This window comes from Oncorhynchus mykiss, chromosome 29 (genome assembly GCF_057628025.1).
Source record: "Oncorhynchus mykiss isolate SJ-2025 chromosome 29, ASM5762802v1, whole genome shotgun sequence".
Lineage (NCBI taxonomy): Eukaryota > Metazoa > Chordata > Actinopteri > Salmoniformes > Salmonidae > Oncorhynchus > Oncorhynchus mykiss.
The window spans coordinates 14,829,206-14,844,464 of NC_143050.1; the positions used below are offsets into that span (position 1 = coordinate 14,829,206).

General features: G+C 45.3%; 1 protein-coding gene across 3 annotated transcripts in view; it reads left to right on the top strand.

Moving 5' to 3' along the window:
- The window catches only part of LOC110509436 (uncharacterized), a 65,525-nt gene that overhangs the window by 7,884 nt on the left and 42,382 nt on the right, over positions 1 to 15,259 (top strand). For all 3 annotated transcript variants that reach the window (XM_036968303.2, XM_036968302.2, XM_090226574.1), the window contains exons 5-7: positions 3,235 to 3,273; positions 3,352 to 3,393; positions 7,803 to 8,820. In XM_036968303.2, the coding sequence (XP_036824198.2) occupies positions 3,235 to 3,273; positions 3,352 to 3,393; positions 7,803 to 8,820 (1,099 nt within the window). The remainder of the gene's footprint in view (positions 1 to 3,234; positions 3,274 to 3,351; positions 3,394 to 7,802; positions 8,821 to 15,259) is intronic.

Consider the following 15,259-nt stretch of genomic DNA (forward strand, 5'->3'; position numbering starts at 1 on the left):
CTCCCTCTGTCCTTTCAATCACATCCTCGTCTCTTCTCTCCCTCTATCCCGTCCTTTCAATCACACCCTCCTCTCTTCTCTCCCTCTATCCTGTCCTTTCAATCACATCCTCCTCTCTTCTCTCCCTCTATCCCGTCCTTTCAATCACACCCTCCTCTCTTCCCTCCGTCTAACCCGTCCTTTCAATCACATCCTCGTCTCTTCTCTCCCTCTATCCCGTCCTTTCAATCACATCCTCCTCTCTTCTCTCCCTCTATCCCGTCCTTTCAATCACACCCTCCTCTCTTCTCTCCCTCTATCCTGTCCTTTCAATCACATCCTCCTCTCTTCTCTCCCTCTATCCCGTCCTTTCAATCACACCCTCCTCTCTTCCCTCCGTCTAACCCGTCCTTTCAATCACATCCTCGTCTCTTCTCTCCCTCTATCCCGTCCTTTCAATCACATCCTCCTCTCTTCTCTCCCTCTATCCCGTCCTTTCAATCACATCCTCCTCTCTTCTCTCCCTCTGTCCTTTCAATCACATCCTCGTCTCTTCTCTCCCTCTATCCCGTCCTTTCAATCACACCCTCCTCTCTTCTCTCCCTTTATCCCGTCCTTTCAATCACACCCTCCTCTCTTCTCTCCCTCTGTCCTTTCAATCAGACCCTCCTCTCTTCTCTCCCTCTGTCCTTTCAATCACATCCTCGTCTCTTCTCTCCCTTTATCCCGTCCTTTCCATTCTCTCCACTTTTTTGGTCCAATTCTTGTTAATCTCGCTGTCTCGCTCTCTCGCTGCCTCGCTCTCTCGCTGTCTCGCTCTCTCGCTGTCTCACTCTCTCGCTGTCTCGCTCTCTCGCTGTCTCGCTCTCTCGCTCTCTCGCTCTGTCACGCTCTGTCACGCTCTGTCTGTGTGTGTGTTGTCTGTCTGTCTGTCTGTCTGTCTGTCTGTGTGTCTGTGTGTCTGTGTGTCTGTGTGTCTGTGTGTCTGTGTCTCTGTGTCTCTGTGAGTCATTCATGTGTGTATATGCCAATTTGTATGTATAAATGAGCTGTTTTAATTAAATGTGTAGGAGGTAGAGGGATTTATTTCATTTTGTGTTATTAATTGAGAAGTGTGGTTGTCACATGTTTTGTGCACAAGTGTGTGTGAAGGAGGGGTTGTTGTTGTGGATGTGGGGGGGTTAACTCCGTTTTCACGCTATCTTAAAAAGAGGGAGAAGATTTCCTGCATTGTCATGGCAACCCTGTGCACATAGCAAGTGCGAGCCAGGGTGGACACTGTCTCACCTGCCCCTGATCCTCCACTCTGTAGAGCACAGTATTGACCATGATCCTCCACTCAGTAGAGCACAGTATAGACCATGATCCTCCACTCTGTAGAGCACAGTATTGACCCTGATCCTCCACTCTGTAGAGCACAGTATTGACCATGATCCTCCACTCTGTAGAGCATAGTATAGACCATGATCCTCCACTCTGTAGAGCACAGTATTGACCCTGATCCTCCACTCTGTAGAGCACAGTATTGACCCTGATCCTCCATTCTGTAGAGCACAGTATTGACCCTGATCCTCCATTCTGTAGAGCACAGTATTGACCATGATCCTCCACTCTGTAGAGCACAGTATTGACCATGATCCTCCACTCTGTAGAGCACAGTATTGACCATGATCCTCCGCTCTGTAGAGCACAGTATTGACCCTGATCCTCCGCTCTGTAGAGCACAGTATTGACCCTGATCCTCCACTCTGTAGAGCACAGTATTGACCATGATCCTTCACTCTGTAGAGCACAGTATTGACCATGATCCTCCACTCTGAGCACAGCATTGACCACTCAGATGTGGCTCCTTCCAGGAACCCACGGCTGATCCTTCAAACATAAGTTCACAAATGTTTATATACTGAACAAAAATATAAACGCAACATGCAACAATTTCAAAGATTTAACTGAGTTACAGTTCATATAAAGAAATCAGTCAGTAATATAAAAACAAATCAATAGGCCCTAATCATGGATTTCACACGCCTGGGAATACAGATGTACATCTGTTGGTCACAGATATATAAAACAAAGAGAAGAAGCTAGTTGCATGGAACAGGAAACCAGTCAGTATCTGGTGTGACCACCATATCACTCATGCAGCGCGACACATCTCCTTCTCATAAAGTTGATCAGGCTGTCGAGTCTGGCCTGTGGAAGGTTGTCCCACGCCTCTTCAATGGCTGTGAGAAGTTGCTGGATATTGGCGGAAACTGGAGCACGAGATCATGCACGTCGATCCATAGCATCCCAAACATGCTCAATGGGTGACATGTCTTGTGAGTATGCAGGACATGGAGGAACCGGGACATTTTCAGCTTCCAGGAATTGTCTACAGGTCCTTGCGACATCGGTATGTGTATTATCATGCTGAAACATGAGGTGATGGTTGCGGATGAATGGCACGACAATGGGCCTCAGGATCTTGTCACGATATGTCTGTGCATTCAAATTGCTGTCAAAAAAATGCAATTGTGTTGATTGTCCATATTTTGTGCCTGCCCATACCATAACCCCACCGCCACCATGGGGCACTCTGTTCACAACGTTGACACCAACAAACCACTCACCCACAAGACGCCATACACATGGTCTGCGGTTGTGAGGCTGGTTGGATGTCCTGACAAATTCTCAAAAACGATGTTGGAGGTGGCTTATGGTAGAGAAATAACATTTATATTCTATGGCACCAGCTCTGGTGGACATTCCTGCAGTCAGTATGCCAACTGCACACTCCCTCAAAACTTGAGACATCTGTGGCATTGTGTTGTGTGACAAAACGGAACATTTTTGAATGGCCTTTTATTGTCCACAGCACAAGGTGCACTTGTGTAATGATCATGCTGTTTTAATGATTATCCTGGCAAAGGAGAAATGCTCGCTAACAGGGATGTAAATACATTTGTGCACATTTTTGAGAATGTTTTGGGGCATACGTACAATTTCTGGGATCTGTTATTACAGTGAAACATGGGAGCAACACTTTACATGTTGCGTATATACGTGTTTTTGTTCTGTGTAGAATAGCCTGAATAAGCACATAAGAAATGAATCTAAATTAAATATGCCTATGTGGTCTTCAGCGTGCTTACATTTTTCTAAGTAAGAATACTGATTCAAAAAATGTCAAACACCTAGCAGGTTCTTGTCAGAAAATGTAAAGTGTGTTTTGAATCTGGCAGCTCAACTGACATGTTCCTGCTTTTCCAACAGGAGAACAGTGAGGAAGTGAAGACATTGCCCCCTCTACAGGTATGTTTGTGTACTGCACGTTACTGTCTGTGTCTTGGCTCTCTCTGTAATGCCTGTGTTTGTGTGTTCAACCCACAGGGGGCAGTGAGAGAGCAGCAGCCACCTGCAGCAGTGGAAAAAGTAAGTATTAGAACGGATTTCTAAGTTTGGGTTCTGTAAAGGGTTTATCTTATACTATTACATTATGAGGGCATTTGTTTTTATGATTCACTTTCTTTTAAAAGTTAGATATACTAGTGTGGTACCTCTTATGATGATTGCATAAACATACATGCTACATTAATTTAACACAGAGTTAAAGGGCCTATCCGGAGTTCAATAACAAGGTGGTCATTCCAGGACTTGTTTTAGTAAACAGCTGAGTGATGGGGCTTGAGACATATAACCACAAATTCATAGACAGAGCTATGGATAGAAGGACTGACCATCCATGATATCAAAATGATAGTTTTAGTCATGTTTTGAGTCTATAAAGTGTTTGTTTACAATAGATTTACTTGGTTTACAAACATTGGAGTAAAATAAGCTTATATTTTGGGCTCCGACAGTTTAAAAAAAAAAGTGTTATTGTCACACAGCGGATAGGTGCAGTGTTGTTTTTACAGGGTCAGCCATAGTAGGCATTTACAGTGGGGCGAAAAAGTATTTAGTCAGCCACCAATTGTGCAAGATCTCCCACTTAAAAAGATGAGAGAGGCCTGTTATTTTCATCATAGGTACACTTCAACTATGACCTACAAAATGAGAAAAAAAAATCCAGAAAATCACATTGTAGGATTTTTAATGAATGTATTTGTAAATTATGGTGGAAAATAAGTATTTGGTCAATAACAAAAGTTTATCTCAATACTTTGTTGTATACCCTTTGTTGGCAATGACAGAGGTCAAATGTTTTCTGTAAGTCTTCACAAGGTTTTCATACACTGTTGCTGGTATTTTGGCCCATTCCTCCATGCAGATCTCCTCTAGAGCAGTGATGTTTTGGGGCTGTTGCTGGGCAACACGGACTTTCAACTCCCTCCAAAGATTTTCTATGAGGTTGAGATCTGGAGACTGGCTAGGCCACTCCAGGACCTTGAAATGCTTCTTACGAAGCCACTCCTTCGTTGCCCGGGCAGTGTGTTTGGGATCATTGTCGTACTGAAAGACCCAGCCACGTTTCATCTTCAATGCCCTTGCTGATGGAAGGAGGTTTTCACTCAAAATATCACGATACATGGCCCCATTCATTCTTTCCTTTACACGGATCAGTCGTCCTGGTCCCTTTGCAGAAAAACAGCCCCAAAGCATGATGTTTCCACCCCCATGCTTCACAGTAGGTATGGTGTTCTTTGGATGCAACTCAGCATTGTTTGTCCTCCAAACAAGACGAGTTGAGTTTTTACCAAAAAGTAATATTTTGGTTTCATCTGACCATATGACATTCTCCCAATCTTCTTCTGGATCATCCGAATGCTCTCTAGCAAACTTCAGACGGGCCTGGACATGTACTGGCTTAAGCAGGGGGACACGTCTGGCACTGCAGGATTTGAGTCCCTGGCGGCGTAGTGTGTTACTGATGGTAGGCTTTGTTACTTTGGTCCCAGCTCTCTGCAGGTCATTCACTAGGTCCCCCTCGTGTGGTTCTGGGATTTTTGCTCACCGTTCTTGTGATCATTTTGACCCCACGGGGTGAGATCTTGCGTGGAGCCCCAGATCGAGGGAGATTATCAGTGGTCTTGTATGTCTTCCATTTCCTAATAATTGCTCCCACAGTTGATTTCTTCAAACCAAGCTGCTTACCTATTGCAGATTCAGTCTTCCCAGCCTGGTGCAGGTCTACAATTTTGTTTCTGGTGTCCTTTGACAGCTCTTTGGTCTTGGCCATAGTGGAGTTTGGAGTGTGACTGTTTGAGGTTGTGGACAGGTGTCTTTTATACTGATAACAAGTTCAAACAGGTGCCATTAATACAGGTAACGAGGACAGAGGAGCCTCTTAAAGAAGTTGTTACAGGTCTGTGAGAGCCAGAAATCTTGCTTGTTTGTAGGTGACCAAATACTTATTTTCCACCATAATTTGCAAATAAATTCATTAAAAATTATACAATGTGATTTTCTGGATTTTTTTTCTCATTTTGTCTGTCAAAGTTGAAGTGTACCTATGATGAAAATTACAGGCCTCTCTCATCTTTTTAAGTGGGAGAACACAATTGGTGGCTGACTAAATACTTTTTCGCCCCACTGTATATGTTATATTCTTCAAGAATATCATTCATTTAGAATTCATTTAGAAGTCCAAAAATGTATGTTGCAACTGAAGATTGCCCCTTTAAGGTATAACGAACGCTATGCACAGTTTCTGAGTAAGGTTGAGTTAGTGCCTGGAAAGGTATTTTATTGTCACTTCCTGAACAGTGATAATCATATCATCTGTGGCATACGATCAATTGTCATGTAAAAGGTTGCTGGTTCAATTCCCCAAGCCGACAAGGTGAAACATCTGTTGAACTGCCCTTGAGCAAGGCACTTTAATGTAATTTGCTCCAGGGGGGAGGCACTGCTATGGCCGACCCTGTAAAACTGCACATGAACAGTATGTGTGACGACAAATAAAAAGTAGCAGGTTACAGCTTGAAAAGCTATCACGCATTGCTTCTGGACAGTGGCACCCGCCCTCTCTCTAACCTCTCTCTGCCTTTTCTACTGCCTCTCTCTAACCTCTCTCTGCCTTTTCTACTGCCTCTCTCTAACCTCTCTCTCCTGTCTCTCTAACATGTCTCTCTAACCTCTCTCTCCTGTCTCTCTAACCTCTCTCTCCTGTCTCTCTAACCTGTATCTCTAACCTCTCTCTCCTCACTCTCTAACCTGTATCTCTAACCACTCTCTCCTGTCTCTCTAACCTCTCTCCTGTGTCTCTAACCTCTCTCTACTGTCTCTCTAACCTCTCTAACCTCTCTCTCCTGTCTCTAACCTCTCTAACCTCTCTCTCCTGTCTCTCTAACCTCTCTAACCCCTCTCTCCTGTCTCTCTAACCTCTCTCTCCTGTCTCTCTAACCTCTCTCTCCTGTCTCTCTAACCTCTCTAACCCCTCTCTCCTGTCTCTCTAACCTCTCTCTCCTGTCTCTCTAACCTCTCTCTCATTTCTCTCTAACCTCTCTCTCCTTGCTCTCTAACCTCTCTCTCCTTGCTCTCTAACCTCTCTCTCCTTTCTCTCTAACCTCTCTCTCCTTTCTCTCTAACCTCTCTCTCCTGTCTCTCTAACCTCTCTAACCCCTCTCTCCTGTCTCTCTAACCTCTCTCTCCTGTCTCTCTAACCTCTCTCTCCTGTCTCTCTAACCTCTCTAACCCCTCTCTCCTGTCTCTCTAACCTCTCTCTCCTGTCTCTCTAACCTCTCTCTCCTGTCTCTCTAACCTCTCTCCTTTCTCTCTAACCTCTCTCTCCTTGCTCTCTAACCTCTCTCTCCTTGCTCTCTACCCTCTCTCTCCTTGCTCTCTAACCTCTCTCTCCTTGCTCTCTAACCTCTCTCTCCTTGCTCTCTAACCTCTCTCTCCTGTCTCTCTAACCTCTCTAACCCCTCTCTCCTGTCTCTATAACCCCTCTCTCCTGTCTCTATAACCTCTCTTTCCTGTCTCTCTAACCTCTCTCTCCTGTCTCTCTAACCTCTCTCTCCTGTCTCTCTAACCTCTCTAACCTCTCTCCCCTGTCTCTCTGTTCAAGCCGTGCCTGGCCTCTCCGTCTCATCCCTATTTCTTTGTCTGTTTGGGGGAGCAGCTGAACTGTAGCGGCCCTCCAGTATGTCCATCATCACTCTCTACCACAGGTTGCAATGGGACTGGGGTGGGACTGGGGAAAGGGGTTATTTTTATTGTGTGTGTGTGTGTGTGTGTGTGTGTGTGTGAACTTACACACACTCCCCTGGAGCAGATGGTTATTAAACTTGATCAGGGAACTGAAACACCAGAGACGAGGAGTGCGTCAGTCACAGATGGATGGGATTGTGGGATTGTCTCCTGAGGTTTGGGCAGGGGAGCTCTCCTTTCCTCTCTTCTCCTAATTCAGCCAAGCTGAACCGCAGGACAAAACTCTCCCTCTATCACTTCATCCTTACCCAAGACTCATCGCAAACATGCCACTGCACGTCTCTGCCCAACCCATGTCAATGTCCCAATGCACAACCCCACACTTTTATTTCATCTGGTTGGACCAAGAGACAGAGATTCTATGTTTTAACAGATGATTTGTTTTGTAGAATTCAGGATTCAGAATTCTTAACCGTACAAATAGCTCAGTGACTCAGACGTCTGGCAGTGGTTATTTGTGATTGATATTTGTTTGTGAGATCAGGAGAGTGGACTGATTAGGTACTGCTGATGTAGTTGTATTTGGTGCTGCTGCTACAGTGGGGGGGGGGTGTTGATGTCACTGTATATGTCCTGGAAGCATCCCATCAAACCTTCCAGTAACACAAAGACATTTGTGTCAGGTAGACGAAGTGTTATATATATAAAATGATGCATATGAATCTGACTGTTCTTTCCTGTTCCCCCAGCAGGCTGAGTTGGAGCAGGATGTAGAAGTAGGTGGTCCACAGGAAAATCCAGTCCTCCTGTCCTACAGACCTCACCCCAGAGCTGGCCCTTCCAACCTGAGGCTGGGTACCACACTGTCCTCTATCCCCAAGACCATCACACCGTCCTTTATACCAAGCTCCACTCCATCCCCTGTCCCCACTGACACACCGTCTCATGTCCCCAAGACCATAACCCCTGTCCCTACCATCACACCGTTTTCTGTCCCCAAAACCATCACACCGCCTGCTTTCCCTAGCATCATAACACCATCCCCTGTAAGCAACAGTGTCATACCATCTCCTGTCCCCAGCAGCAGTGTCACACCGTCTCCTGTCCCCAGCAGCAGTGTCATACCATCTCCTGTCCCCAGCAGCAGTGTCACACCATCTCCTGTCCCCAGCAGCAGTGTCATACCGTCTCCTATCCCCAGCAGTAATGCCATCAGAGCTGCTCTAGAAAAGAGCACTGCCAAATCACACGCTTCAGAGAAGACCGTCACACTGTCCCCTGTCCCTAGTCCCATCACACTGTCCCCTGTCCCTAGCCCCATCACACTGTCCCCTGTCCCTAGCCCCATCACACTGTCCTCTGTCCCAAGCAGTGTCAAAACATCTCCTGTCCCCAGTGTCTCACCCTCCCCTGTCCCCAGTACCACTTGGTCCCCTGTCCCCAGTACCACTCGGTCCCCTGTCCTCAGTACCACTCGGTCCCCTGTCCCCAGTACCACTCGGTCCCCTGTCCCCAGTACCACTCGGTCCCCTGTCCCCAGTACCACTCGGTCCCCTGTCCCCAGTACCACTCGGTCCCCTGTCCCTAGCATCTATACACCATCCCCTTTCCACAGGACCGTCACTCCATCCCCTGTGGCTAGCAGCACGGCCATAAGAGAGGCTCTAAAGAAGAGCACCACCAAAACACATGCTCCAGAGAAGAACACTGTTGCACCGCTGTCCGCTTCAACCAGACTCCACCCCCAGGAGACGCCCGGCAGCAGAGGTAAGATAGTAGAGCAGCATGGGTGATTGAGTCCCCTCACATTACAACACTGAGCTGAATATATTGAGATTGTTGTGAATGATTATGGTGGGACAAACAGATTCTGGCCTCAGAATCCGGAAGCATGTAGACACCAGGGCACCGGCACAGTTTTACTTCACACTTTCACACAATGTTAATGAAGTCATGACAGGCAGTTCTCTTCCCTGCCACCTGGGGGTTATGTGAGAATGGTTATCTGTCTTTGAAGCACTTTCACCTGGTGTGTTGTATAATGGACAGTTCATGGTTCGGCTGCAGACCCTTTCAGTGTAGGTTCTTACTGTGGTTAGTGAGGTGGGTTTATTTCCCAGCCCAGTGTCCTAGCCAACCATTGCCTCAGCCCACTGGAGTCTTTATGAACTGGCAGACTAAAAGCAGGCCAGCCTTAGGGGGAGGAAACCAGTGTGATTGTGTCATGGTCACACATACCCTCCTCTTTCTCCCTCTCCAACATCTCACTCTGTCTCTCCCTCCCTCTCCAACATATCTCCCTCCCTCCCTCCCTCCCTCCCTCCCTCCCTCCCTCCCTCCCTCCCTCCCTCCCTCCCTCCCTCCCTCCCTCCCTCCCTCCCTCCCCTTGTCTAGTTTTCCACAGTCCCTATAACATGACTTGTATCAGTGTATGATTGTGATAAGATATCTAATGTCTCTGCCCCTCACATATAGTTTTCATGGCTTTGCCCTTGTAGCTTAACTATGTTTCTTGTTGCAAGAAATGAGTTCATCTGATCAGGAAAAGGCTCGTAGTTTTGATAAGCTGCCCGCATCCCTGGCCCAGTTCACAAACCAGACCGACAGACAGGGGAGCTAGACCAGCACCACCCAGTGGAAGACTGATCACACTGCAGCCAGTCCTCCACCGGACATAGTAGGGGGAAAAAGTCAGCATCTATAGTTTCCCCGGGCTGGATATATACTAACCTTACAACGAGGTGAATGATTGTGTTTATTTGTCTTGGCTGAGGTACCTGTAATTCAGGTAATTCAGTACTTACCAGCATTTGTAACTTGAGTATGGCTCGTGCCATGAAGTGCTTTGAAAGGCTGGTCATGGCTCAAATCAACACCATTATCCCAGAAACCATAGACCCACTCCAATCTGCATACCGCCCCAACAGATCCACAAATTATGCAATCTCTCTTGCACTCCACACTGCCCTTTCACACCTGGACAAAAGGATCACTTATGTGAGAATGCTATTAATTGACTACAGCTCAGCGTTCAATACCATAGTGCCCTCAAAGCTCATCAATAAACTAAGGACCCTGGGACTAAACACCTCCCTCTGCTACTGGATCCTGAACTTCCTGACAACATATACGCCACGCTGATCCTCAACACAGGGGCCCCTCAGGGGTGCGTGCTCAGCCCCCTCCAGTAATCTCTGTTCACTCATGACTGCACGGCCAGGCACGACTCCAACAACATCATTAAATTTGCCGATGACACAACAGTGGTTGGCCTGATCACCGACAACAACGAGACGGCCTATAGGGAGGAGGTCAAAGACCTGGCCGTGTGGTGCCAGGACAACAACCTCTCCCTCAACGTGATCAAGACAAAGGAGATGATTGTGGACTACAGGAAAAAGAGGACTGAGCATGAACCCATTCTCATCGATGGAGCTGCAGTGGAGCAGGTTGAGAGCTTCAAGTTCCTTGGTGTCCACATCACCAACAAACTAACATGGTCCAAGCACACCAAGACAGTTGTGAAGCGGGCATGACAAAACCTATTCGCCATCAGGACAATAAAAATATTTGTCATGGGGTCCTCAGAAGGTTCTACAGCTGCACCATCGAGAGCATCCTGGTTGCATCACTGCCTGGTATGGCAACTGCTCGGCCTCCGACCACAAGGCACTATAGAGGGTAGTGCGAATGGCCCAGTACATCACTGGGGCCATTCGAGCTTCCTGCCATCCAGGACCTCTATACCAGGCGGTGTCAGAGGAAGGACCTAAAAATTGTCATACTCCTGCCAGCCTAGTCTTAGACTATTCTCTCTGCTACCGCACAGCAAGCGGTACTGGAGTGCCAAGGCCAGGTCCAAGAGGCTTCTAAACAGCTTCTAACCCCAAGCCATAAGACTCCTGAACATCTAGTAAAATGGCTACACAGACTATTAGCATTTCCCCCCCCCCCTCTCCACACCACTCTCTCTTGTCATCTATGCATACTCACTTTAATAACTCTACCTAGCTTTACAGCTGAAGTCAGAAGTTTACATACACCTTAGCCAAATACATTTAAACAAAGTTTTTCACAATTCCTGACATTTCATCCTAGTAAAAATACCCTGTCTTAGGTCAGTTAGGATCACCACTTTATTTTAAGAATGTGAAATGTCAGAATAATAGTAGAGAGAATGATTTATTTCAGCTTTTATTTCTTCCATCACATTCCCAGAGAGTTAGAAGTTTACATACACTCAATTAGTATTTGGGTGCATTGCCTTTAAATTGTTTAACTTGGGTCAAACATTTCGGATAGCCTTCCACAAGCTTCCCACAATAAGTTTGGTGAATTTTGGCCCACTCCTCCTGACAGTGCTGGTGTAACTGAGTCAGGCTTGTAGGCCTCCTTGCTCGCACACACCTTCTCAGTTCTGACCACACATTTTCTATAGGATTGAGGTCAGGGCTTTATCATGGCCACTCCAATACCTTGACTTTGTTGACCTTAAGCCATTTGCAACAACTTTGGAAGTATGCTTGGGGCCATTGTCCATTTGGAAGACCCATTTGCGACCAAGTTTAACTTCCTGACTGATGTCTTGAGATGTTGCTTCAATATATCCACATAATTTTCCGCCCTCATGATGCCATCTATTTTCTGAAGTGTACCAGTCACTCCTGCAGCAAAACACCCCCACAACATGATGCTGCCACCCCCGTGCTTCATGGTTGGGATGGTGTTCTTTGGCTTGCAAGCCTCACCCTTTTTCCTCCAAACATAACGATGGTCATTATAGCCAAAAAGTTATATTTTTGTTTCATCAGACCAGAGGTAATTTCTCCAAAAAGTACGATCTTTGTCCCCATGTGCAGTTGCAAACCGTAGTCTGGCTTTTTTATGGCGGTTTTGGAGCAGTGGCTTCTTCCTTGCCTTTCAGGTTCTGTTGATATAGGACTCTTTTTAGTGTGGATATAGATCATTTTGTACCTGTTTCCTCCAGCATCTTCACAAGGTCCTTTGCTGTTGTTCTGGGGTTGATTTTCAGTTTTCGCACCAAAGTATGTCCATCTCTAGGAGACAGAACGCGTCTCCTTCCTGAGTGGTTTGACGGCTGTTTGTCCCATGGTGTTTATACCTGCGTACTATTGTTTGTACAGATGAACATGGTACCTTCAAGCATTTGGAAATTGCTCCCAAGGATGAATCAGAATCTACCAAAAAAAATTCTGAGGTCTAGGCTGATTTCTTTTGATTTTCACATGATGTCAAGCAAAGAGGCACTGAGTTTGAAGGTAGGCCTTGAAATACATCCACAGGTACACCTCCAATTGACTCAAATTAAATCAATTATCCTATCAGAAGCTTCTAAAGCCATGACATCATTTTCTGGAATTTTCCAAGCTGTTTAAAGGCACAATCAACTTAGTCTATGTAAACTTCTGACCCATTGGAATTGTGATGAAGTGAAATAATCTGTCTGTAAACAATTGTTGGAAACATTACTTGTGTCATGCACACAGTAGATGTTCTAACCGACTTGCCAAAACTCTAGTTTGTTAACAAGAAATTTGTGGAGTGGTTGAAAAACAAGTATTAATGACTCCAATCTAAGTGTATGTAAACTTCCGACTTCAACTGTACATACTACCTCAACCAACCGGTGCACTCACATTGACTCTGTACCGGCACCCCCCTGTATATATTGCAATTTTTTTCACTGCTGCTCTTTAATTACTTGTTACTTTCATCTCGTATTCTTATCCGCATTTATTTTTAACTGCACTGTAGTTTAGGGGCTCGTAAGTAAGATTTTCACTGTAAGGCCTACACATGTAGTACTTGACGCAAGTGACTATAAAAATTGGATTTGATAATTATCTGTACAAAACAGTTCATACTTGTGGAATATAAAAATACTTACTTGATATGTTTTACAGTTTCTTGAAATACTTGGCAAATGCAACTTATTTCTATGTATGTTGTATTTATTATGGATCGCCATTAACTGCTGCCAAGGCACCAGCTACTCTTCCTGGGGTCCGGACAAAGTAAGGCAGTTCTAAATGTATTGTAATGTTTTTAAAATTGTATAACAGATTTCACAACACACTGTGTGCCCTCAGGCCCCTCTACTCCACTACCACATAACTCGTACACATAAAATCCATGTGTACGTATGTGTATAAAGCATATGTTACATGTGTGTGTATGTGTCTGTGCTAATGTTTGTGTTGCTTCACAGTCCCCACTGTTCCATGAGGTGTTGTTTTTTTAAATCTGATTCTACTGCTGCCATCAGTTACCTGATGTGGAATAGAGTTCCGTGTAGTCATGGCTCTATGTAGTACTGTGCACCTCCCATAGTCTGTTCTGGATTTGGAGACTGTTAAGAGACCTCTGGTGGCATGGCTTGTGTGGTATGCATGGGTGTCTGAGCTATGTGCTAACTGCTGCTCTTTGTTAAGTGTTGCAGTCATTTCAGTCACTGTGGTAGCTGACGTGTATAGTGTTGAGTCATCCGCATACATAGACACACTGGCTTTACTCAAAGACAGTGGCATGTCGTTAGTAAAGATTGAAAAAAGTAAGGGGCATAGACAGCTGCCCTGGGGAATTCCTGATTCTACCTGGATTATGTTGGAGAGTCTTCCATTTTAAGAACACCCTCTGTGTTCTGGTAGATGGGTAACTCTTTATCCACAGTATAGCAGGGGGTGTAAAGCCATAACACATGTTTTTCCAGCAGCAGACAGAAGGCAAAAGGCCTCCTGCGGGAACAGGGGCTCGGATTATAAATAACTATATTGGACAAACACGCATCACGACCAGAGAGAGACCACAACACTACATAAAGAGAGACCTAAGACAACAACATAGCATGGCAGCAACACATGATAACACAGCATGGTAGCAACAACACATGACAACAACATGGTAGCAACACAACATGGCTGCAGCACAAGATGCTAGCAGCACAAAACATGGTACAAACATTATTGGGCACAGACGACAGCACAAAGGCAAGATGGTAGAAACAACAAAACATCACGCAAAGCAGCCACAACTGTCAGATATAGTTACCCTTGAGTATGGTAGTCACTCTAATCACCTACTATGAAGCTCTGCTGTGCCCAGATATTTGTGTTCAAAATACACTTTTGTGGTAGAGTTTCTGTTACTGACATCAACCCAAATGGGTTATAAGATTGGTGAAATCCTTTTGCAAGCTGCTTGAACACACAGGCTTAAAATTAAAGCCATGGACTTTAAGTTGGAAGCATTTGTGGAAAACCCTACATGGGAGATGCTAGCTAAAAGTACAAAGGCGAATCTGCATGGCGTTTCAAAGCATTATGATATCAAGGTGGCACCTGGCGATCCAAAAGCAGTAGTCAGAGTTGATTGGTACTGCTTTGGTGGAGGAGGAAATCCTTCCACAGAGGGAGGTTGATGGAAAGGGTCCTACGGGGGGTAGAGTACACCCCTTAGACGTGCAACTGAGAGAGGTAGAACTAAAGGCAAAATTTAAGCAAAATAAATGAGCTTGAGCACAGGGAAAAACATCAGGAACGTGAGCATGCCATTCGCCTACAAGAGATACAGTGGATTCGGAAAGTATTCAGACCCCTTGACTTTTATACATTTTGTTACAGCCTTATTATAAAACTGATTAAATTACTTTTACACACAATACCACATAATGACAAAGCAAATGCAAGTTTAGAAATGTTTGCTAAGTTATAAAAAATATAAAACAGAAATTTAAGAATTCAAGACCCTGTATTATGTACTTTGCTGAAGCACCTTTGGCAGTGATTACAGCCTTGAGTCTTGTGTATGACGCTAGATTATCATAATTGTTTTAATCAATTTTATAATAAGGCTGTAACGTAGCAAAATGTGGAAACAGTCAAGGGGTCTGAATACTTCCCGAATGCACTGTAGATCTGGAAACAACAGCCGGTCGCAACAGTCGGCTTGTACCGCCTTTCAATGAAAAAGAGGTGGATGTATATTTTACTTTGAGCGAATTGCCACATGCCTAAAATGTCTGCGAGATAGTTGGTCACTGCTCCTCCGAAGTGTTCTTTTTGAGAAAGGTTCAGACAGTGTGCGGCGCTTTATCTCTTGAACAGAGTTCCGATTATGACACTGTTAAAGCTGCTATCCTTCAGGCTATCCTTCAGCCTATCCTTCAGCCTATCCTTCAGCCTATCCT